At 45.1% G+C, this 20,744-nt stretch overlaps 1 protein-coding gene across 6 annotated transcripts in view; it reads right to left on the bottom strand.

The window, feature by feature from the left end:
- Positions 1-19,725, bottom strand: part of SLC7A13 (solute carrier family 7 member 13) — a 92,829-nt gene extending 73,104 nt beyond the window's left edge. For 2 of the 6 annotated variants that reach the window (XM_059723933.1, XM_059723932.1), the window contains exons 1-4: positions 18,872-19,724; positions 14,354-14,485; positions 11,654-12,018; positions 11,088-11,165 (exon numbers count right to left, since the gene is read on the bottom strand). In XM_059723933.1, coding sequence (XP_059579916.1) covers positions 11,088-11,165; positions 11,654-12,018; positions 14,354-14,485; positions 18,872-19,595 — 1,299 coding nt within the window. In that variant the 5' untranslated portion in view covers positions 19,596-19,724. The other 4 variants (XM_059723930.1, XM_059723934.1, XM_059723928.1 and 1 more) reach the window with 4 other exon arrangements.
- Between the last annotated feature and the right edge of the window lie 1,019 nt (positions 19,726-20,744).

The following is a 20,744-nucleotide window of genomic DNA, read 5'->3' as shown; positions in this document are numbered from 1 at the left end:
CCCACGTGCTGCTCCGGGTCCTGCCGCGGCCAGGCCCTTCCTATAGCTGCAGGACCTGGCCTGGCGCACAGCGACCACACGAAGCCAAGCTGGGTCCTGCTGGCCCTGGGGCTGCTCTTGCCTGGCAGCTGGGCGGCATGAACAGCCCCAGGGCTGGCAGGACCCAGCTCGGCTCTGCGTGGTCACCGCACACCGGGCCGGGCCAGAGAACACGAGCTGCCTGGGGCCAGAAGGAAGCAACTCGGCTCCACACGGTCCCTGCATGCCAGGCCAGACCAGGCAGCACAAGCTGCGCAGTCCCCAGGCGGCTCATGCTCCCTGGCCCAGCACAGCATGTGGGGACTATGCAGAACCAAGCTGCATCCTGCTGGCCCCAGGCAGCTCATGTTCCCCAGCACGCGGCGACCACGCGGAGCTGAGCCAGGTCCTGCCGGCCCTGGGGCTGTTCATGCCACCCAGCTGCCAGGCGGCACAAGCAGCCCCAAGGCCAGCAGGACCCAGCTCAGCTCCGTGCGGTCGCCACACACCAGGCCAGCTCCTGCAGCTATAGAAAAGGGCCCAGCCACGACAGGACCTGGCGCGGCATGTGGGAACCACATGCCGCGCTGGCTCCTGTCAGCATGGGCCAGACCCCAGGGCCAGCTCCAGCCTCTGTCCTGTGCCTGCGGGGGGGTGAGGACCTGGCCCAGCCCCATGTGGCTCACTAGTCTGGCCTTGCACCAGAGCAGGTAACAGGGCTCCGGGAGGCACAGCTCCTGTCCACACCTCCCAGAGCCGTGTGACCCACTCCAGTGCAAAGCCAGACTAGTGAGACTCAGGGATCTGGGCCCAGCCTGGCTGGGCTGCAGAGGGGCCCCAGGACCTGGCTGGGCCTAGCACATAGTCTCCACGTGCCACACTGGGTCCTGTTGCCATGGGCCCAGCCTGGCTGGGCTGCAGAGGGGGCCTAGGACCGGGCTGGGCCTGGCATGCAGTTCCTGCATGCCACACTGAGTCCTGCTGCCACAAGACCAGCCCAGCTGGGCAGCAAGAGCAGCCCCAGGGCCAGCAGAACCAGGCTGGGCTCAGTGCATGGCCCCCCCGCTGCTGCTTTTAAAGGTTAGTTATGGGCCCTAGGCAGGGGGGCTGGGACCCTGGCGGGGATAGGGGTTGTGGCCCTCCAGGAGGGAGCTGGGAACCTGGGTGGGGGCGCTATTTCATGTGCTGTGGGGAGGGGGGCTGCACCTTGTAGGGGCCAGGGGATCCACCCCTCCTGAGCAGCCCCCACACAAGGTCCCCCACACCCACAGTGCCCCCAGCAATTGCCCCACTCCTGCCCACAGACCCACCCACATCCCTCCACATCCACCCACCACCTTCTCCCACACCCCTTCCCACCACCTTCCTACAAACACCACATCCCCCCATCACACACCCATCATGTGTGAAGAAAACCAAAAGCACAGATCAACATATAGGTATTTAGATTTATTTTTTCATGATGATAGAGACACTGGTAGGCTTCAAAATTGCTTTAGCATTGTAAATATATCAATAAAGCATTACCCAACTTATCACTGTCTCTCTCTCTCTCTCTAGATCTATGTGTGTGTGTGTGTGTCTGTGTAGAGTAGTTTCTTTGTTTTAAATGTGAAAGAACATGGATTTGGGGGTATTTTAAAAAATGGATTTGGGATGCTGCTGCTGCAGCAGTCCAGCTGGCACAAAGGGTAGTATCTCCAGGTATTAATTGGCTGGGCCTCAGAAGCTCCAGAGAGCAAGTAGCCCCAAGCTGCTTGCCAGGGCAGCTTTTTGTATGGATGGGGCCAGGACAGGGAAGCTTTTTATACTGCTGGGGACAGAACAGGTGCTGGCCCTGGGCTCTAGCTCCCCCTGGCGGAAGATCCGGGAGGAGCCAGGCAGGGTTATTTTGCCCTAAGTGGCACAATTTGCTCCATACCAAAGTGCATATCTGAGCACATGCACTGAGGGCAAATTTGCACCACTTCTATTTGAGCTGCTGCAAGCGCACGTGCTTGCATGTGTGGACGCACCCAGAGATTTCAAATAGGAACCCATGGTGTTAAAAACATTCTGACCTGTCTTTCTGAGTTCTTTGCAGCAGAAGAATAGTTCTATTATTATTATATATTTATAGTCAAAAGCCAAGTGAAAACTAATATCTGGCATTTTTCCAGTGGTGCCCTGAGTTTGGGCGGGGTGTCTTGAATCTAAGACAGGTTGAGAACCACTGGGCTACAGTGTATGCCAGAGCAATAAGGAGCTTGGCACAGGCTGCAAAACCCACCTGAAAACCTGAGTAAATACTCAGGTGTTTAGTTCCATACTCTTACCAGTATAAGCCATCTACTGTAAGCCATCTCTTACTCAAGCCATCTAGTGTAAAACTCCATGAGGTATGTCTAAACTACACTACATTCACACTTTTGGCGGCATTGTAGACACACACCCTATGTAGAAACACAGAATAAGGAAAAAAATAAGAACGGTAACAAACACAGCTTTGTGTAGACAGAGGTAGTTAGCCATTCAAGTCTGAATTCAGGCAGAGGCCAGGGCAGGATGGCAGCCTACCCACTCCAGGCTGCAACTTAGTGTAAACACCTCACTCACCTGGCCTCCACTGCTGGCCTGGATTGGGCATGCTGTTTCCATGCCCAGAGAAGCATAGCAACCCTACAACAGCAGCGGCCAATCAGGCAGGTTAACCCTCCCCTGGGAGGGATAGTCACAAACAAGTGGGAAGTGGGGTTAGGAGGGCAGCAGGGGGGAGCCCCAAGGATGGGGGAAATTGAGGGAGCCCTTGGGGGGGCGGGGTGTAGGGAGCAGAGGGAAAGCTCGGAATGGGAAGGGGGTGGGATTCTTACCTTTCAGGCCTGTAGGCCCCTGCTGGCTTGAATATGTGACTGCTCCAAACTCAAGCTAGTATTAGCATCCATCAACATTTGTGCAGCTCACAGTGTGACATATAAAAAGGTCCTTAGTTCAGGCAACACACTTTATCACTAGGTAATGGAACAACAGAATTAGAACTAAGTGACTTGCTCCAGATCACACTGGATGCCTTTGGCATAGCTGGACACTAAACTAATGTCTTTCCAGACCCAGGTTAGTATTTTAACTGCTCAATGACCCTTTCTTTCAATAGGCCCCAGTGGTCAGACCTTAAAGTAGACTATTACCCCAACTAAAATTCTACCTAATCTGTACAATATTTAAAAAATAAAATATTAAAGGAAATGGCTCCACTGAATTAAATACATGTTTCTTTCTACCTTACTTTCAAGTAGGAGTTCATTTCCAGCCAGATTTAACTCATTCCTCATGTATCTGAGATTTTTCTTTGTATAGCATTTGAAAAATCTAATGTTCACACCTATGCACCTTAGACCTTTCATGAAGAAAAAGCAATAGCCCTTCTCAGTGCATCCACACATGCAAGCACGTGTGCACATGCACTTGCAGCAGCTCAAATAGAAGTGGTGCAAATTTGAGCCAGGGCTTTTTGCCTCAGCACACATGGCCGGACATGCACTTTGGTGTATGGCAAATTGTGCCACTTGAGGCAAAATAACTCTGCCTGTCACCTCTGGAATCTGCAGCCAGGGGGAGCTGGAGCCTGGGGCCAGCACAGAGCAGTATAAAAACTTGCCCTGTGCTGGCCCCAGCGATATAAAAGCCTGCCCTAGCAAGCAGCTCAAGGCTACTCCTTCTCAGGAACTTCTGGGCTCTGGCCAATTTGTATCTGGGAACACGAGCCCCTTGTGTCAGCTGGACTGCTGCAGCAGCATCCCAAATCCATTTAAAAACAAACAAAAATAGAGAGACAGACAGACAGACAGACAGACAGAGATCACTTGGGCAATGCTTTATTGATATATTTACAATGTTAAAGCAATTTGGAAGCCTACCAGTGTCTCTATCATCATAATAAAGTAAATTTTAAATATCTATATGTGTTGATGTGTGCTTTTGGTTTTCTTCTCACATGATGGGTGTGTGGTGGGGGGATGTGTGGTTTGCAGGACGGGGATGGGAAGAGGTGTGGGGGAAGGTGGGTGGGTGTGGAGGGAAGTTGGGGGATGCAGGTCGGTGTGTGGCTATGTGTGAGACGATTGTGGGGGGACAGTGGGTGTGGGGGGACCTTATAGAGGGGCTGCTCAGGAGGGGTGTTTCCCCTGGTCCCCACAGAGTGTAGCCCCTCCACACAGCACATGGACTGCCCCCCCGCAGGGCCCCAGCTCCACCCTGGTGAGCCACAGCCCCCCACCCCCCCAGGGTCCCAGCCACCTTGCAGAACCACAGCCCCACTACGCAGGGCCCACAGCTTACCCCCCCAGGCCGGATTGGGCTGGGTTGGACTGGCAGGTCACATTTTCAACCCACACGCCTGCCCCCCCACCCTGCAGCCACGATGCTGGTGGCAGCAGACAAGTGGAGCTGTGCAGGGATGTGGCTCTGCTGCAGCACAGCAGGCGGCAACGTGGCACTGTATGACCTGAGCTCCGTAAACGCTGAATGGATCTGGCCCAGCCCATCCAAGGCCTTGCACTAGCGGGCTGGACTGGGTCCATTCAGCATGTACAGAGCCCAGGTCTCACAATACTGCATCACTGCCCACTGTGCCTGCAGCAGAGCCACAGCCAGGCTGCCTGCTGCTGTCAGCACTGCAGAGGTTGGGTGGGGAGGTAGGTGTGTGGCAGCCCCAACTTGAGCCCCTCCAAATACCCACCCATGGAGACATTGAGATATCCCCCCCCAACTGCTCCCCACACCCCCTGACATCTCCCTGACACTCCCCATAGCCCCCAACAATCCTCTCTACTCCCAACACCCCCCAACATCCTCCTGCCACTCCTCACACCCACCTACACACACCCACAAATCTCCCCACCCCATGTCCCTAACTTACCTTTGACAGTGCCGAGGGCAGCAGAAGCACCAGAGAGACACTCTGGCCAGAAACCAGAGCATCTCTCCCAGAGGACCGACTCCTGGGTTGCCTCCAGGCACAGTCTGGGACCGTGTCTTGCCCCCTGTTCTGCAGCACAGATTTTTTTTACCTCTGCGGGTGTCTAATTTTGCCCCTGTCCTACAAATATGCAGCACAAGGAACTTTTTTTTGTTCCTGCATGTGCGTCTTGCAGTGTCTCAAGGAGGTTCAAGACGCTGCAAGATGCACGTGCATACTCGTCTGGATGCGTCCTCTGGGTTCATTTGCAATTTGGGGCCTCTCTCAGTATACCATTCATTTATCTAGCAACCATTTTGGATAGTTTCCAGAGGGAGCAATGAGCACGTTGTTTTCAGTAACTGTACAGAGTTATCTCTATATCATTTTGGCTTCTAAATTCATGAATTACTAGAGGACTGAATTTTGTTGTGAACTGAATGTCCTGGAGCAGTGTCACTTTTATAATAGGATACTTTGTAAAACTGTTTCTCTTGGTAATGTAATATTCTAAAATCCAACACACACAATAATTTAGTAGTACAGTAGTATGTAAGCATGGAGCCATCTAGTGGTAAGCACTCTCTAAGGCAGGAGGAAAAAAACTTGTTAAAGGCACTACTCTATTGCACAAAATGTGGGCCATTCAATAATTCTATTCTCTTCAGTGGGCAAGTCTACATGAGACAAATGCACAGAAGACCAATTTTACTGCACATTAGCATGACAGACAAAGTCCATGCTAATGCACTAATGCGCAGTAGATTTAATTTAATGTGCATTAATGTCACTAAAAAACATTCATCTGTGATAATGCACAGTAGCACCAATTATGCCACATTAATTAATGTGTAGATGTGCCCAGTAGGAACTAAATTGCTTTTAAATATTTAAAATATCTAATTATTATCATAATGTGCATATGGACTTAAATATATTACAATAGCAACTTCCAATATCAAATGGTTGAAAACAACTTTATCTTTTTGCCTTGTTCACACCAAGGCTCAGTATTTCTTCTGCAAGAATGCTTTCTTACTCTCATTGAAGCAAAGTAAAGAACACTGCAAAGGGGAGTTGTTACAGTATTTGGACCCAAATGATTTAGCAAAGTATCCCAAAGAAATCATTTTTGGTTTATTGGTTTAGCTAGAAGGAGAACTCTGCTTTGCATGCCAAGCTCCCACGTTCTTTTTTTATATGCCCGCTGAGGCAGAGCTTATAATGATGTTAGTACATTTACTATCTAAGCAGTAAGTGCTAGTCAGGAACGTAAGACTAGAAGGGGCTTTCTGGATCAAAAAAGTCTGAAGTCCATATTTAAATTATGTTTTTCCTTATTTTTCAATAATGCTGACCTTTCAGCTGCTTGCACTGCTTCAGTGGTTTAGTCACAAAGCTAAAACCACTGTAGTTTTATAGTTATAGTATTGTTCCAAATCTGTTGACCCTCCATACAAGTAAATCCCACATTTTCAGTTTCAATGTTAAGAAAAACAGTATTTATCTTTAGTATTAATTGACTGTCACAGATACAGTCATTCTGCTATTGCGCTTGAAAAGACCCACAGGTGAAACAAATAACTGAAGAAAGGACTCTGAAATCTAGATACACTAAAAATGCTGAAATAAAAATGGCTCTGGAAAAAAATCTGATTTTATATTATTATTGTAAGCACAAGAATATTGCAAGTCTGGATTGTCAGTGGCCTAATAATCCTGTATATGAGTGCAATTTTTATGGTGGAAAAATAAATTGAGATATATTTAAGCACCAGCATGTCAGAAATGGCTCTCTTAACATGTCAATTGATTTTAAAAAAAGCATAAAGGTTATATAATTCACTCTAGTCTGGGAGAACTAGCCTTTTATTATTTAAGTCCTATATCTCTTGTTCTTTGACACTCAAAAGACAGACTTAAGCATCAGTGTTAGTTCAAATGTTCAGGATACATTGAGAAATTTTCTAATAAATAAAGTGGTATTGATATTCTGTTTTTTTTCAGTGGTTGCATCTATATTTGCACTTTACTGTGGAATAGACTGATTAGCCCTACAGTAAGGTGTCATCGGCTACACGTGCAACAGTATTAGGGCAAAGTAAATTAATTAGCTCCAGACAGTACTATGTTATGGTGGAGTAATTAACTGTTACGAGACACGCGTGTAAATGGTGACAGGGGCTGGGTGGCATACAAGGGTCCTAAACTGCGGGGGCTGCCTGCCACCTAACCACATGGCTCTGCACTTCAGCAACCTTGTACCCCTGCCAGCCCTCCACCATCGATTGCCATCACCCAAAGCCCAGGTCTGACCCACCAAGCACCCTGCCAACTTGGGGCTGCTCTGCCCCAGGTCAAATTGCTGCTGTCTTGGGCACACATGTAGATGTTGCACCCTGAAAGAGCTGACTCTGGCTCAAATGGCTCTGGAGTTCATTGTGTGGCATTAATTGTACATGTAAATACACTCAGTAGGTGAGTCCAGACAAGTACATTTGTAGCATTCAGCACTACAAAACAGTTTGTAGCACCGCGCAGCAAACGCACTGCATATGCAGGTATTCCACAAATTGCTAATTTACAGCACAAGGGAGGGACGCGGGGGGGTTGACACCAAGAGATCCCAGTGTCAGAAAAACCCACGCCTAAAAAAAGCAGGGCAGCACGCATGACAGCATTGCGCGCCACCCACAACTGGAGCTTAGCTGGCCAGATCCACACTCCAGCTGTCAGCCAGGCTCCCTGCTGCCAAATTGCTGTGTCTGCAGTCCCTAGAGACCTCCAGACTCCAGAAAGCCTGCTAGGGCCAGCCCAGGTGCTGACCCTAGCCTCCCCTATCTCACTCAGTGCAACATGCCATGTGCCAGAGCACGTGTACATTTGCATCCCCCAGGGTCAAGCACCAGTGGTATATATTGTGCCACTGTTGTTTGTCCCCAGGGCAACACTGGTTCCCACTCCTGGGGACACACCCAGTGTTTAAAAAAGACCTTCCTATCCAGAAATAGAAAGGTTTGGTGTAAACAGGGAACTAAATTTGATTATTTCTGTGGGGCAAGAATCATGTCTCTTACATGTTAGTTACCAACAATGTATGTGGCATGGCAGAAATAATACCGAAAAATAATTCATTAAAAAGTAGCTCAATTAGAAAATAAGTTGTACCCTAAATTTTAATACAGGATGTGACATCTACATAATGTACTCTGCTCCCTAATAATGGACAAGTATACAATTTGGCTGCTGTAAATCCCAGGAATAAAATAAAACATATAACACATCAACAACATACAAAGTGATATGGCATATGTCCCGATTTAAAATATATACATTTGCTTTTAAGAACCTGTTTAGGTATAAGATGTCTTCTGTCTCTCTTTGCAAAAAACTCAACAGCTTCAGAAAGATCGTGTGTTAGGACGGAGGTCAAAGAAAGATGACAATAACATCCTTTCTGAGAAATGCAGACTGGAAGCTCTTCTAGCTGAGACTTGAATTTGAGTACTAAAGGTAAAGTTTGCTTGGCTTTCCTTAGTCCATAGGAATGCTTTTTTTTTTATCAATTCTCAATGTAAGAATGAGAAATGGTGTTGCACAGGTGGAAGAAATTATTTTGTGAGCAATCCCATACAGCCACTTGTCCCTATTTTGAGCAATCCTATTTAGCCACACATTCACTTTGGAGAATATGTAAACCCTCAGAGGATATTATCTGTTACCTGTGCTGTTCCACGTAATGTAACATGACTATAATGAAGATGGAGATAGCCTTTTCTCTGTGGCTGTAGGGGACAGGACTAGAAGCAATGGCTTCACATTGCACCAGATAAAATTTAAATTGGAGATTAGGAAGACCATTCTGACTATGAGCATGGTGAAGCACTAAAATAGGCCACTTAGAAAAGTTGTGGAATGTCCATCCCTGGAAATTTTCAAAAGCAGGGAGCTAGACAAGATAAACTTGTGAGGACCCTTCCAGCCCTGCTTTCCTAAAATTAGGCAGATCTACTTGTCATCCACAGTGTCATTTCCCTTGATTCTTGTCTTTCAGTTTGTTTCCCACTGATCCTTTTTCTTTCCTTGATATGATTTGTTCCTCCGACCATTTGCAGAATCTTCTGACAGATGGGCATTTATGTCATGCATGTTACAGGCCATTCGTGCATATACATTCAAGATGAAAATCTTCAGAAGAAAATATTACGGTGTTGGTTAAAACCTATTAGGATCAACAAGGTTCCTTTTGATGCAGAGCAGATGCATAAAGGGAAGCTTGAAGCCAGGGCATATCAAAATCATGGGATCCTAAGATAGGAACCTGGACTATGATTTTTTCCAAAGTGCCAAGCCTAGGAGTTGAAACAAGAACATGGAACTCAGCATTTAGCGAAGTCTGAAGAACACAGAAGTAGCACAAACTAAAATTTGAAGTGTCTGTTACATGGGAATTTTTTCCTGAAAACAAGTTTAGGTTTTCCAGAACTTCCTTTTGAAAGAAATTGCCCAAAGTATTTATTTTGGAACAAATGAATTATTTCTGTTCAATTTTTCTCTGTAACCAAATAGAGTGCCAGACTACTCCAAATCCCAGGGAGTTGGAATGAGTCCAGAGGTTTCCCCAAGGTGATAAGAGTCCCTTACTACAGGTCAGGAAGCCAGTGGTAAAAGTCCTGAAAACCTTGGTTTGAGCTAGAGGTCCACCCAGAAGCCTAAGCCCTGATGTCCCTTGCTGGTCTTGGGGAAATACCTGAGAAAGAGAAAGGCCTGGGTGTATTAAAGGAATTATAGGATTAGTATGAACCATCAACATGATACAACCATGGGGAGCCCTATGGGAAGGATGACATGGTGCTGGAAGGCCATATTTGGCCTACAGGCTGGGGCTTGAGCACCACCCCTCCCCACCCCCAGATTAATCTCTAAGGTCAGTGCTGGTGCAAGAGAGAACAAATGGCCGTGTATAAATTCAGGCTGGAAATTAAAAGGTTTCTAACCATCAGAAGAGGGAGGTTCTAATTCAGCCTTCTAATAGGAGTAATAGGGCCAAAAAACCCAAACTCTGTTAAAACCTCTTAAATCTCCCTTAGTTACTTTTCTTCTCAGGGTTTGCCACACATTCAAGTCTAGCTTCTGTTGTTTACAGATATCACTACATAAATACACATTTAAATGCTTCTTCCATTTAGCCAGAAAGCAGAATGCTTAGCACGCCCTCCTACTTCAAACACATCTGTGATTGCCTATTATATATTAATTATTAGATCAAAGAACTGTTAAATGACAGCTCTTCAGACATTTCAACATAAATGTATGGATAATTTCTTTTTAACAAGATTTGTGTATCTACATATTATTTTAAAATAGGATTTTAAAAGTCCCAGGCAATAATTTTTTTTTTTTTATTAAAATCATATTCATACAAACACTGTAGCAGAGAAGCAAAACTACAAAGGCCTCAAACCCATAAATCCTAAAAGGTAATCTATTTCATCATACTAAAAATAATCAGAATATCACATTTATACTGGAACTTGAAAGCACATTTATCTTATTATATTGCTATACATTGAGCATGTACTGTATTTTAACTTTATTTCTGTTATACTGAACAAATATACAACCTCTATCGTCTTTAACAATTTTACCTGTTCAAAACAGGTTATCGATGCGTGTAGGACTCAATCCTGCATAGTACTCAATGTTGTGAATGAGTGCTAAGTATAGACAACCTTTTTAAACATATGCTTAACTTTAAGCATATGAGTATTCCAGTGAAACTAAACTTCTTGACTGATATTATTTTAAATGCCAGTGGGATTACTGACAGCCTTAAATTTAAATACATGCTTAATTAACTGTTTTGCAGATCAGAGTCTTAGAACCTATGTTTCCCTTCATGATTCCTACTCCCTGGGTCAAAGAATTTCCTCTGACTGGTAGCAGCACAGGGTTTAAACATTTTATCTTAGTCATATTTACAGTCAGCAGATACATCAACAGGAGAGACTTCCAGCAGGAGTTGTAAATAACAAGTAATTTTACCGACAAAACCAAAATATAATTTAAAATGTACAAAAGGCAGGTAAATAAGAAGGCTTCCCAGCATAAAAATAAAAGCATATATATACTGCACCTTTGGAGACCAGATTATAGGAGCCAAAACTAAGAATAATGAAATTGCCACCATCACAAATGCTACTGGTAAGAACACCTACAAGAAACACAAAAAGACTGTTTCAGAAAGTATTATTTGCAATAAAAATAAAATGCTTATTGCAATAGTAAGTATAGTTACAAGCACAGTTCTTGTGCTATCACAACTTCCTGTTGTGCCTGGCAGTGTATCAACAAAAGTCAAAGTGACATAAAATATAATCTAGCAAGGAAGATGTTGCCAATGTCGCTGATTCATATCATCTCATGGTTTCCCTGTACTCTCCCATCTCTCTCTTGTCTTCTACATAGACTGGACACTGCTTGGGGCAGGGACCATCTTTTGTTCTGTTTGTACAGGGCCTAGTATAATGGATCTTGATACAGGATTGGAGTTCTAGGGACTAGTGAAATACAGATAATAACAAATAATAATGACCTCTCATTTTATAATTGCTGTTCACAATCTACATGTTTTATAACTTTTACCCTATATCCATGACCCAGGAAATTTGTTACTATATTTTATAATAGGTTTCTATTTACCTTGTATGGTCGGTGCAGATTAGGTTCCCGGTATCGGAGTACAATTAGGCTAGCACAGGTCAGTCCAATCATCAGCCACACGGAAAATCCAAAGTAATTTGTTAAAGCAATGAGATCAGAGGGGATAATAAAAATGGAAGCAATGATGGTTGAAAAAATCATGGCTGGAGCTGGAGTGCAACAGTGAACATTCAGCATGGATATTAAAACAGGCAAATGTCCTGACTGACTTCCAGCATAGCTCAATCGTCCTAATGTAAACATGCTACTGTTGAGGGCACCAAATATTGAGACAGCAACAGATAAAGGAATGATCCAAGCAACAGCAGGGATTACTTTGTCAGCCCATGTGACTGCCACAGCAACTGCAAGGAAACAAGAAGCTATTAAGACTAAGGGTGTAGCACTCCAATAATCTCATTGAAGTGGTGTCAAACCAAGAGAGGAGCATTCTGGAAGTAGGCAATAAAGAAAGGGAGAGACCCATGGCAATGTAACTAGTGTGTTTCACTATATATATGTGGTAGGAAGAAAATCTGGGGAGGAAAACAAATGTGTTAACTCCTCATGTGACACTTAAGGTGAAGAATCCCTGTGTGGCGGCCTGATAGGGCAAAGACAGGTCAGAGGATATAATAGAACATGGATCATCTAGTCTTCCACCCCATGGTGGGATTGCACTAAGGAACATGAAGGTCTATGTCCTAGGGACAGACATTCAAGAAGCCTGAACCTGAATTGATTCTATCTTTGCAGGTTAGTCTAACCTGGCTAGGCTAATTCCGTTTTGTAACTGGACAGACATCACAGAAATGCAGGCACATGCAGTGACTCAGGCTAGAAGCCAGGGGGCGCTAAAACATCCCTCCCTTCCTTCCACAGCATGGAGCTGAGAGCGGGGAGTGGCCAGGCTCCAGCAGAAGGCTGTGATTAGCCCAACAGGGAATTGGTAACAGTGTTTATCACCTAATTAAGAAAACAACAGAGGGACATTACCAGCTACTTATTGATTCTGCCTGTTGATTTTACCTGTTGATTCAGCACAGACCGTAGCCAACATGGGGTCCACTAGCTAATACACAGACAACTCCTCAGCAAGGCAGAGGGGAGGGGGGAATTCTTGCTTAACAGGGAGTGGTGAGGGGCAGGAGAGGAGCAGCCCACAGTCTGTGCTGGAACTGCAGCCAAGGAGCTGAGGGTAGGGGCCAGCCTTGCTGTGGAGCAGAGCCCCACCCAGTCCAGATAGCATACCAGGATGCTGGGGGTATCTGGTTTATCTTAAACCAGCAAGGGGTCTGCTTGGTTTAAGATACCATTTTGGGTCAAGGCTGTTGATTGACCCTGCAAGCTTTCTGAGCTTCATTTGAAGATGAGGAAAAATAACTGCTTCCATGAAATGAAGCATGCCAGCTATCACTCATGCCTCATTAAGGAAGCAGACTTTAATCACAGGATGGAAACAGTTCCTCTTGGGTGAGTCTTGAATCCAGTTCAGTGGTGGGAGTCTCTCAACTCCTGGGACTTTGTGTACTTTTCAGAAGAAACATGAGCATCGGTTGCATTTTTTAAATTTCCCTCAAGCATTTTTTTTTATTTCCTTGAAGCTTTTCCAGGGCAGTCATTATTTTGGTATTTGAACCCTTTCAGAATATTAGCAAATTTATCATAGACTCTATAATTCCTTGTTTCCATCCTTATCTTGTGTATGCAGTCTTAATATCACAACTGGATCAAGCACAGAGAAAGACCTGGTCCACAGGCAAAGCTGTCTCAGTTTAGGTAAAGTTGGGAGAGGGCAGAGGGCGCTATATACTAATTTAGTTAAACTACTGGAATTTTGCATGTGGACATGCCTACCCTTTTATATTTGGCTTATTTTGAGGTTGGCGTGTGTCAGTGCAGTAAAAGTGCCAGACAAACTGATATAAGCTGTGTATAACCTATATAAAAGTGCCCACACAGAAAAGCTGCACCAGTTACTTGAGCTAATTTAAACCTGGGAAAATCTATGTGTAGATAAGTTGTAAGGCATTTCCTCAAACTCATGTAGAAGTCTCTGGCACAATTTAAAACAAAACCCAGATCTTAAGCTTTCAAGTGCATTGCTGAACCCTGAATTCAGCTGAATGACAGTAGCATTTCAATGGGTAGGCAAGGGGGGCACGAGCCTCAGGTGCTGCCTAAAGGGAGCCACTGGAATAGATGAAGGGGAGTTAGGAGGGTGAGGGCCTCTCTAGCTCTGTTCTCCCCTTTCAAACCTGCACGCTGCACCTTTCCTGCAGCTGCTCTGGCAGCAGGGAAGGAATATATGCCACTGCTGCCCAGAGTACAGTACTGGCCAGTTATGCCTCTGGCTATACCCAAGTATAATTGACACATAGGGCAGCACTGGGGGGGCATGCCCCCTGCCCCAAGAGTGCCGGTGTCCCCCCTGACAGTGAGTGCTCTGGCTGGTAGTGCCCCACCCCCCAACTTTGGCTCTGCTGGCAGCATGTCGCATGCAGGAGTGCCGGGACCCCCCCTGGTTGCCAGCTGGCCACTGGGGGACTCCCTTGATCATGCCCTGCTGGTGCTCCCCCAGACTCGGGAGGCACCAGTCTCTCATGGACCCAAGTGACCACTTGAGAAGGGCCAAAGATAAATAATGGTAATGATTACTACTCCTTTTAAAGCATCATCCAAACAAAACAATTGTCCTACCTGAGGAGACAATTTCCTTTGGTGTGAGAACGGTCAGGTATGAGATATTTACCAGTAAGTAAAAAACAGTTACTGCAGGAAGTGCTGTCATCACAGTCAAAGGGATATTTCTGCTAGGGTTTTTCATCTCTTCTGAAAAACGTAATTTAGAAAACTATTTAATGAAACAAGTATTCTCAAAAAATATCTTCATGACAGTGCTTCATGAAATAGTTGGCAAGCACTTAGGTGTATATCTACTTGGGTGGGTCACAAATAACAGGGGAGAAACATGGAACCCACAACAATAGTCAGAATTACTTAGGATGCCTACAGACATCCAGGGACCTGCTCTGATGCACGGTGCTTTACATAAAGTGCCATGGGTTAGAGCACTGCCCCACCCCCCAACAGATATTTGCCTGTTAGGTTGGGGTGGAGCTGGAGCCTGCCTGCATCAGCCCTGCCCAGCAGGTGGGGGTTCTCCAGCAGCCTCTGAGGAGGCTGCTGAACCACCCATCTCCCCAGCCCTGCCTGACTGCCCAGCTCTGGGGGCTGTCAGTGAGGAGTGAAGAGGAGGAGGAGTGGCAGCATGTAGAGCTGCCAGCTGCTTTTGGATGGCCAGAACTGGCGAGGGGGGTGGAACAGAACCCCCTCGCCTTGCAGGCTCCATCCCAAGCTACCCTGGCTGGGGTATTAGGTGGAGCCAGGCCGGGCCCATGAGATGAGGGGGCTCTCTCCACCCTGCCCCACCCTTCTATCTCTGGCTATGCAAAAGCAGCTGAAGCTCCATGTGCCACTGTCAAGAGGCCCAGGTGGGGGATGAGGGAAGAGAGTCCCTCTCAACTCACGGTCCCCCTCCAGCTACCCCAGCTGGATTATTGGAGAGAGCCAGGCCAGGCCCGTAAGGTGAGGAGGGACTCCCTTCCTTCACCTGGGCCTCTTGACAGTGGCAGCACAGAGCCATGGGCTGCTTTTGAATGGCTAGAGCTGAGGTAGGGGTGGGCTGGAACAGAGCCCCCTCACCTTGTGGGCTTCGACTGGCTCCCATACCTCAGCCATGGTAGCTGGGTGGGGTGAGGCTGCAAGGTGAGGAGGCTCCATTCCACCCCACCTCCCCAGCTCAGGCCATTCAAAAGCTGCTGGCAACTCCATGCTACTGCTCCCCCAATCCACCCTCCCCCACTGAGCCCCGATCCCATGCAAAACATTAACCCTGGAAGGAACACAAATTTTCTAAGGCATTCTGCTTTAAAGCACCTTAATCTAATACTTCATTTGACCAGGGTTAATTTTTTGCATTGCTAGCCATTTTGAAAACATTCTGTAACTGTACACATGTGTTAAGTCATGGCTGTAGAGCATTTTTAGGGGCCCAATGGTGGAGCGTGTGTGGGAGGCTGTGGGTGCACACGTGTGGTGTGTTGTGTGCACATAGCATTGAGTGGGGCTCTCCCCAGAGGCATGTGGGTGTGTGTAGGGGGGTGCATGTGGGGTTTGTGGGGGAGGATTTGTGGGTATGGTGGGGTGTGCATGGGAGCTCCTGCATACACCCCCCGATCAGCACCCGCCCCCACCCCACAACTGCCCAGAGCCCTCACGTCCCGCAGTGCCTCCTACCACTGCCAGCAGTGCACAGCCCCAGCCCTACCCCAGGCCTACTTCAGCCTCCCCCCCACCAGAACAGATCAGCAGGAACTCGGACACAGCCCGCCCTGGGCCTTCTCTGCACTGTCTGGGCTTGGCACATCCTGCCGTCCCTGGGCACAGAGTGGGGCTGGGGTGGCTCTACAGCTTGACTGCCTTTCTAGAAAGCCCAGGTGGTAGTGGCTCCTTCCAGCTCCTGCAGCCCATGGTACCAGCAGGGACCCATGTGCACAGCCCTACCCCTACACACTCCATGCCTGCTCCAGACTTACCCACCCAGGCTCAGCAGCAGCAGTATGAGACAGAAGCTGTTGCTCAGAACAGAGGACAAGCAACCTCTCACTGACAGCTGTTCCTGCTGCAGCCACCTGGAGCCCACGCCACGCTGGGTTACCCTGCATCTTCTCTGCACTGCCACCACTGCCCCACTGAGCAGCCCAGAGGTGGCAGTGACGCATAGACGCAGGGCTGCTCGGTGCAGACTCCAGGTAGCTCCAGCAAGAACAGCCCAGTGGTGGCAAGGAGGAGGACCACTTTTCCCCGTGCTGAGCAACAGCTTCTGTCCCAGGCCACCACTGCTGAGCCTGGGTAGGTGAGCCTGGAGCAGGTGCAGGGTGTGCAGGCTCAGGGCTATGCAGCACAGGTCCCCACTGGTACCCCAGGGCTGGGGCCACCATCAGCAGCAGCCGGAAGGAGCTGCCACAACCTCAGCTGCCTAGAAAGACAGTCCAGCTGCAGAACCACTGCAGCCCTGCTGCATGCCCAGGGGGCAGCAGGATGTGTCATGGCTCTACTGTGCCTGGGCCAGTATTTTGCCCACCCCTGTTTTAGATAGGCTGGCTCTCAGCGTGGGCTAAATGATGCATCATATGTTCTTGTTCTTCCTGTGCTTTTGAAGAGCATCATGGGAAAAGACTCCTGAATAGGAAGGCCCATCCTTAGACAAGAATGGGAACATAAGCTACCAGAGTAAACAATATTAACTCTACCATCTTCTGAACATAAGCCTCCAGACTAAACAATGCCATCGTCTGAACTACTGCGATGGTTATGAGGAATGTTATATATTATCAAATAGTGACAAAAGCAAATAGTTTGATTTGGTTCTGAATCTACTTTTTCACACACAATCCAAATGTTTTTAGTTTGTAGATGTACGGGTGGGGGGGGGGGTTGATAAAGTCAGAATTATCTGTAGAAATACTTTTGCCAAAAGAAAATGTTTAACTGAAAACCCAATTTTATATTGAAAAACAGATTTCATAGAATTTTTCCAACCAGACTTACTTTTCAAACACCTTTTTAAAATTGCCTAGATTTGAATTGACAGATTCTTTACAAATATTATTTACAATTCTTAAAACTGCCCCAAGATAAAGCCCCATTGAGCTTTCACAAGCACATTTTCCTATTATTTAATTTTTTCTCCTGTTGCTGTTTGAAAGACCTACACAAATAACATGTAAGAGTGATTGTACAGGAGAAAAAATAAAACTAACACCTAAAGTACTGCTAAGTGAACCCAGTAAATGCCAGAGAAAAAATCCAGGATTTCTCCCCCTCCTAATTTCTTTTCTTAGATATAATATTGGTAGTTACTTGAAACAATACTTGAAAAAGTGTAAAAATTCAGTGTCAAAAAGTATAGATTCTGCCTAAGTATTATAGAGTCTAATTTGTTCTACTGCATTAATGTTGCTAACCAAACATAAAATAAAATAGTACAGTATAAATACATTTGCAATATCTCGTGTTACATCAAACTTGTACTTTTTTTAAAAGGCCCTAATAGGATTTCAAATTCTAGTTATTTTATTTTATTTTATTTTGGGGGAAAAAATTACTTTTTTCTGCAGCATAGTTTCAAGCTAGAAATAACCAGTTCATAAACTGCCCTTTTTAAAACATTAACTATTTTTCAAGTTTTCTCTGCTGATCTTTGTTACTTTTAATTTGTTTAATATTTGACTAATGAGAAAAAACGAAATAGATAGAGAATGTTAAAGACATAAGAAGAAAAACTCAGAACATACAGCTCAATCCTGCAAAATGTTTGGGTAATCATTAGATTAGTCCGGTGTTCATGATTGGCTACATTCCTGTTAACATTGTTTACTCTGAAGTTGTTATAGAAGTTTGTCGTGCTAATTGGTTTTGCTACTATGACATATGTGGCACTATATATTAAGTGGAATAAATGAGTATATTACTAAACTATTATAGGCTTTAAAATGTTTAGAAACAATATATTTAAAAGGGCACAGAAAAGTGTTTATACTATTTCCTTTACTTATTTTTTTTATTCTCCACTAAGAACTGCATTGCTAGGGAAATCAATAGCTCTGGTTCACTGCAAAAATTATATATTTTTAAAGTTTTAATTTTAAATTTAATGATTAGTCCATGCACTAATAGAAAAAATACCATTTAGTAGGATAATGGTCTGTGCTTTGTGTGGCTGAAGGCACTCAGTCCTTACTATGTGAAACTCTCATCACCCCCATCCTACCCCACTCCAAGTAACACCCTCTTTTATATAATTGCAATGAGATTAAAAGAAGGGAAAATCAGCATTTACGTTGTGAAAGTTCTGTATGTAAGAGAGATTTAAATTTAAATCTTTGCTTTCCATATTAGTCCAAATTTAAATATCCCTTTTGTTCTGGAGACCTCCAATATAGTTATAGTTTTAATGCACATTAAGCAAATAAGTTCCATGTATGAGGGCAACCCTCTTTTACCAATGGAAACTCATAAGGTCCTTGTAAATAGCCAGCATTTTAAAACACATGTCTGCACAAATATTATTTTCACAGGGAGACAAGTGATAATAACATTGCCTGAATAATGTGAGAAAGGCTGCTAAAAATATATATTTTTTAAAATAGCTACCTGCCATGTAATTGAGGGACCACCAACCACCATATGCATATAATCCTTGGAAAAAAGCTTCTGCAATCTGTGATGCATCAGGAACTTCTGAACTAAAAGCATTCTCAAGCCTTGCCAAATTCTCCTTTCTTCCTCTAACCAGCAGGACAATGCCACCTATGGCAATTACGGATAAAGCCGTCATCTTCAACACTGTGAAAACAGTTTGAACCCAAGCAGCCATTTTGATGCTGCGGCCATTCAGAATCCCCAGACACCAAAGAACAGCCAAAGCCAAGCATTTTTTTAGCAGCTCTGGTACAGGACAGGCACCATAGAAAGGTTGAGTGGCATATTCTGCAAACAACAAGGCTCGGGCAGCATTTGATGCTGGCTTTGTAAACATCGCTGTCCAGATAAAGATGAAAGCAGGTGGAGATCCGAGTGCTCTCTTTATGTGACTGTATTCTCCTCCAGAGAACGGTAGTGCAGTCCCCAGCTCTGCGTAACAGAGGGAACCCATCAGAGATATTACTCCACTGGCAGTCCAGATGCATAGCGCAACACCCACGTTAAGTAAAGAATACTGTAGCACTCCTGTAGGAGACACAAAGATCCCTGCACCAACTATGGTGCCAATTATAAAACTCACCCCATTAAAATACCCTATTGTCCTTTTGAGTTGCATCCTATCATCTTCATTTCTTTTCTCTTCTTTTACATGGTCATTCCTTCCTTTTCCCATTTTCTCAGTCTTTTTGCAGTTAAGATCTATGACTAGAGGTTTGAGAATGCTCTTTTGCCTCGCTTGTTTTCATTCAGAAAAGGCCAAGATCTTACTTGCCAGTGAAAGGCTATCTTGGTGAATCTTGGCTTAGTCATTCAAAGGAAAAAGCTTATTCTGTTTTTTTGGTGTGTAACGTATGAAGATGATTAACCAAGTCTTATGAGAAATGCTGGCAGCTCTTCATGTAGCAAACAACTATTCATGTAATATACTTGAGTTAACTGTGTAGTCATGGCAGCCAAGACCTCAGTGCTGGCAAGCTGTATTAGTACTTCTTAGAATTCCAGGCAGGAACCAACTATTATTGGTACCCACCAGAAAAGCTACCTAACAGAAAGCTACACAAGCTACAGTCATTCTCTATGTAACTACAGTGTAGATTTATCCATAGAGAAGTAAACTAATTTATTGTCTTGTGTATGAAGTATATCTAAAAGAATATGAAACTCTATTAAATAATGTTATAAAGTTGGCCTGTACAGCTGTAGTCCAGCTCCCTTCTGCATATGGATTATGACATTATTGTTAATTGCATGATCCACACACTATTTTTTCTACATTCGTTACACGAAATAGACAGTTTTGACTTAAGGTTCAATTGCCTTGATTCTGACATTTCCTAACCTTTGACTGCTTAACTTTGCAGCCTCAGTTTTCTTTTAATGAAGTTTGTATATATGTGTGTACATGCATGTACAATTCCTTATGCTATTGGTTCTCAACCAGAGTGTAGTGGCATATTATTAAAAGTGTTACCAAATATTAGTACTGTTAGGTATAACATCTGCACGTGATGCACAAAATAAATCCAGAGATTTCAAACAGGAATCCATACTGTCAAAAATATTTTGACATGTTGTGGTCTTCCTGAGTGCTTTGCAGTAGAAGAACTGCTCTATAATTTTTCTGTAGTCAAGTAATGAGTAAAAGCTAAGAGCTGAGATTCTCCAAGGGCTGCCTTTAATTTTAAAAGGTTGAGAACCACAGCCCTAGGCTTTGCAAATTGAACAACAGAAATTTCATCATGTGACATCTTATTGGTCCCTACATGTGTCATCACATGAGCAGAGTTAAAAATCCATTACACAGATCTCTGCAACGTTAAGC

Source organism: Alligator mississippiensis, chromosome 3 (assembly GCF_030867095.1).
Source record: "Alligator mississippiensis isolate rAllMis1 chromosome 3, rAllMis1, whole genome shotgun sequence".
NCBI classification, from domain to species: domain Eukaryota; kingdom Metazoa; phylum Chordata; order Crocodylia; family Alligatoridae; genus Alligator; species Alligator mississippiensis.
The sequence above is the reverse complement of the archived record's forward strand: the minus strand, read 5'-3'. Positions and strand labels throughout refer to the sequence as shown.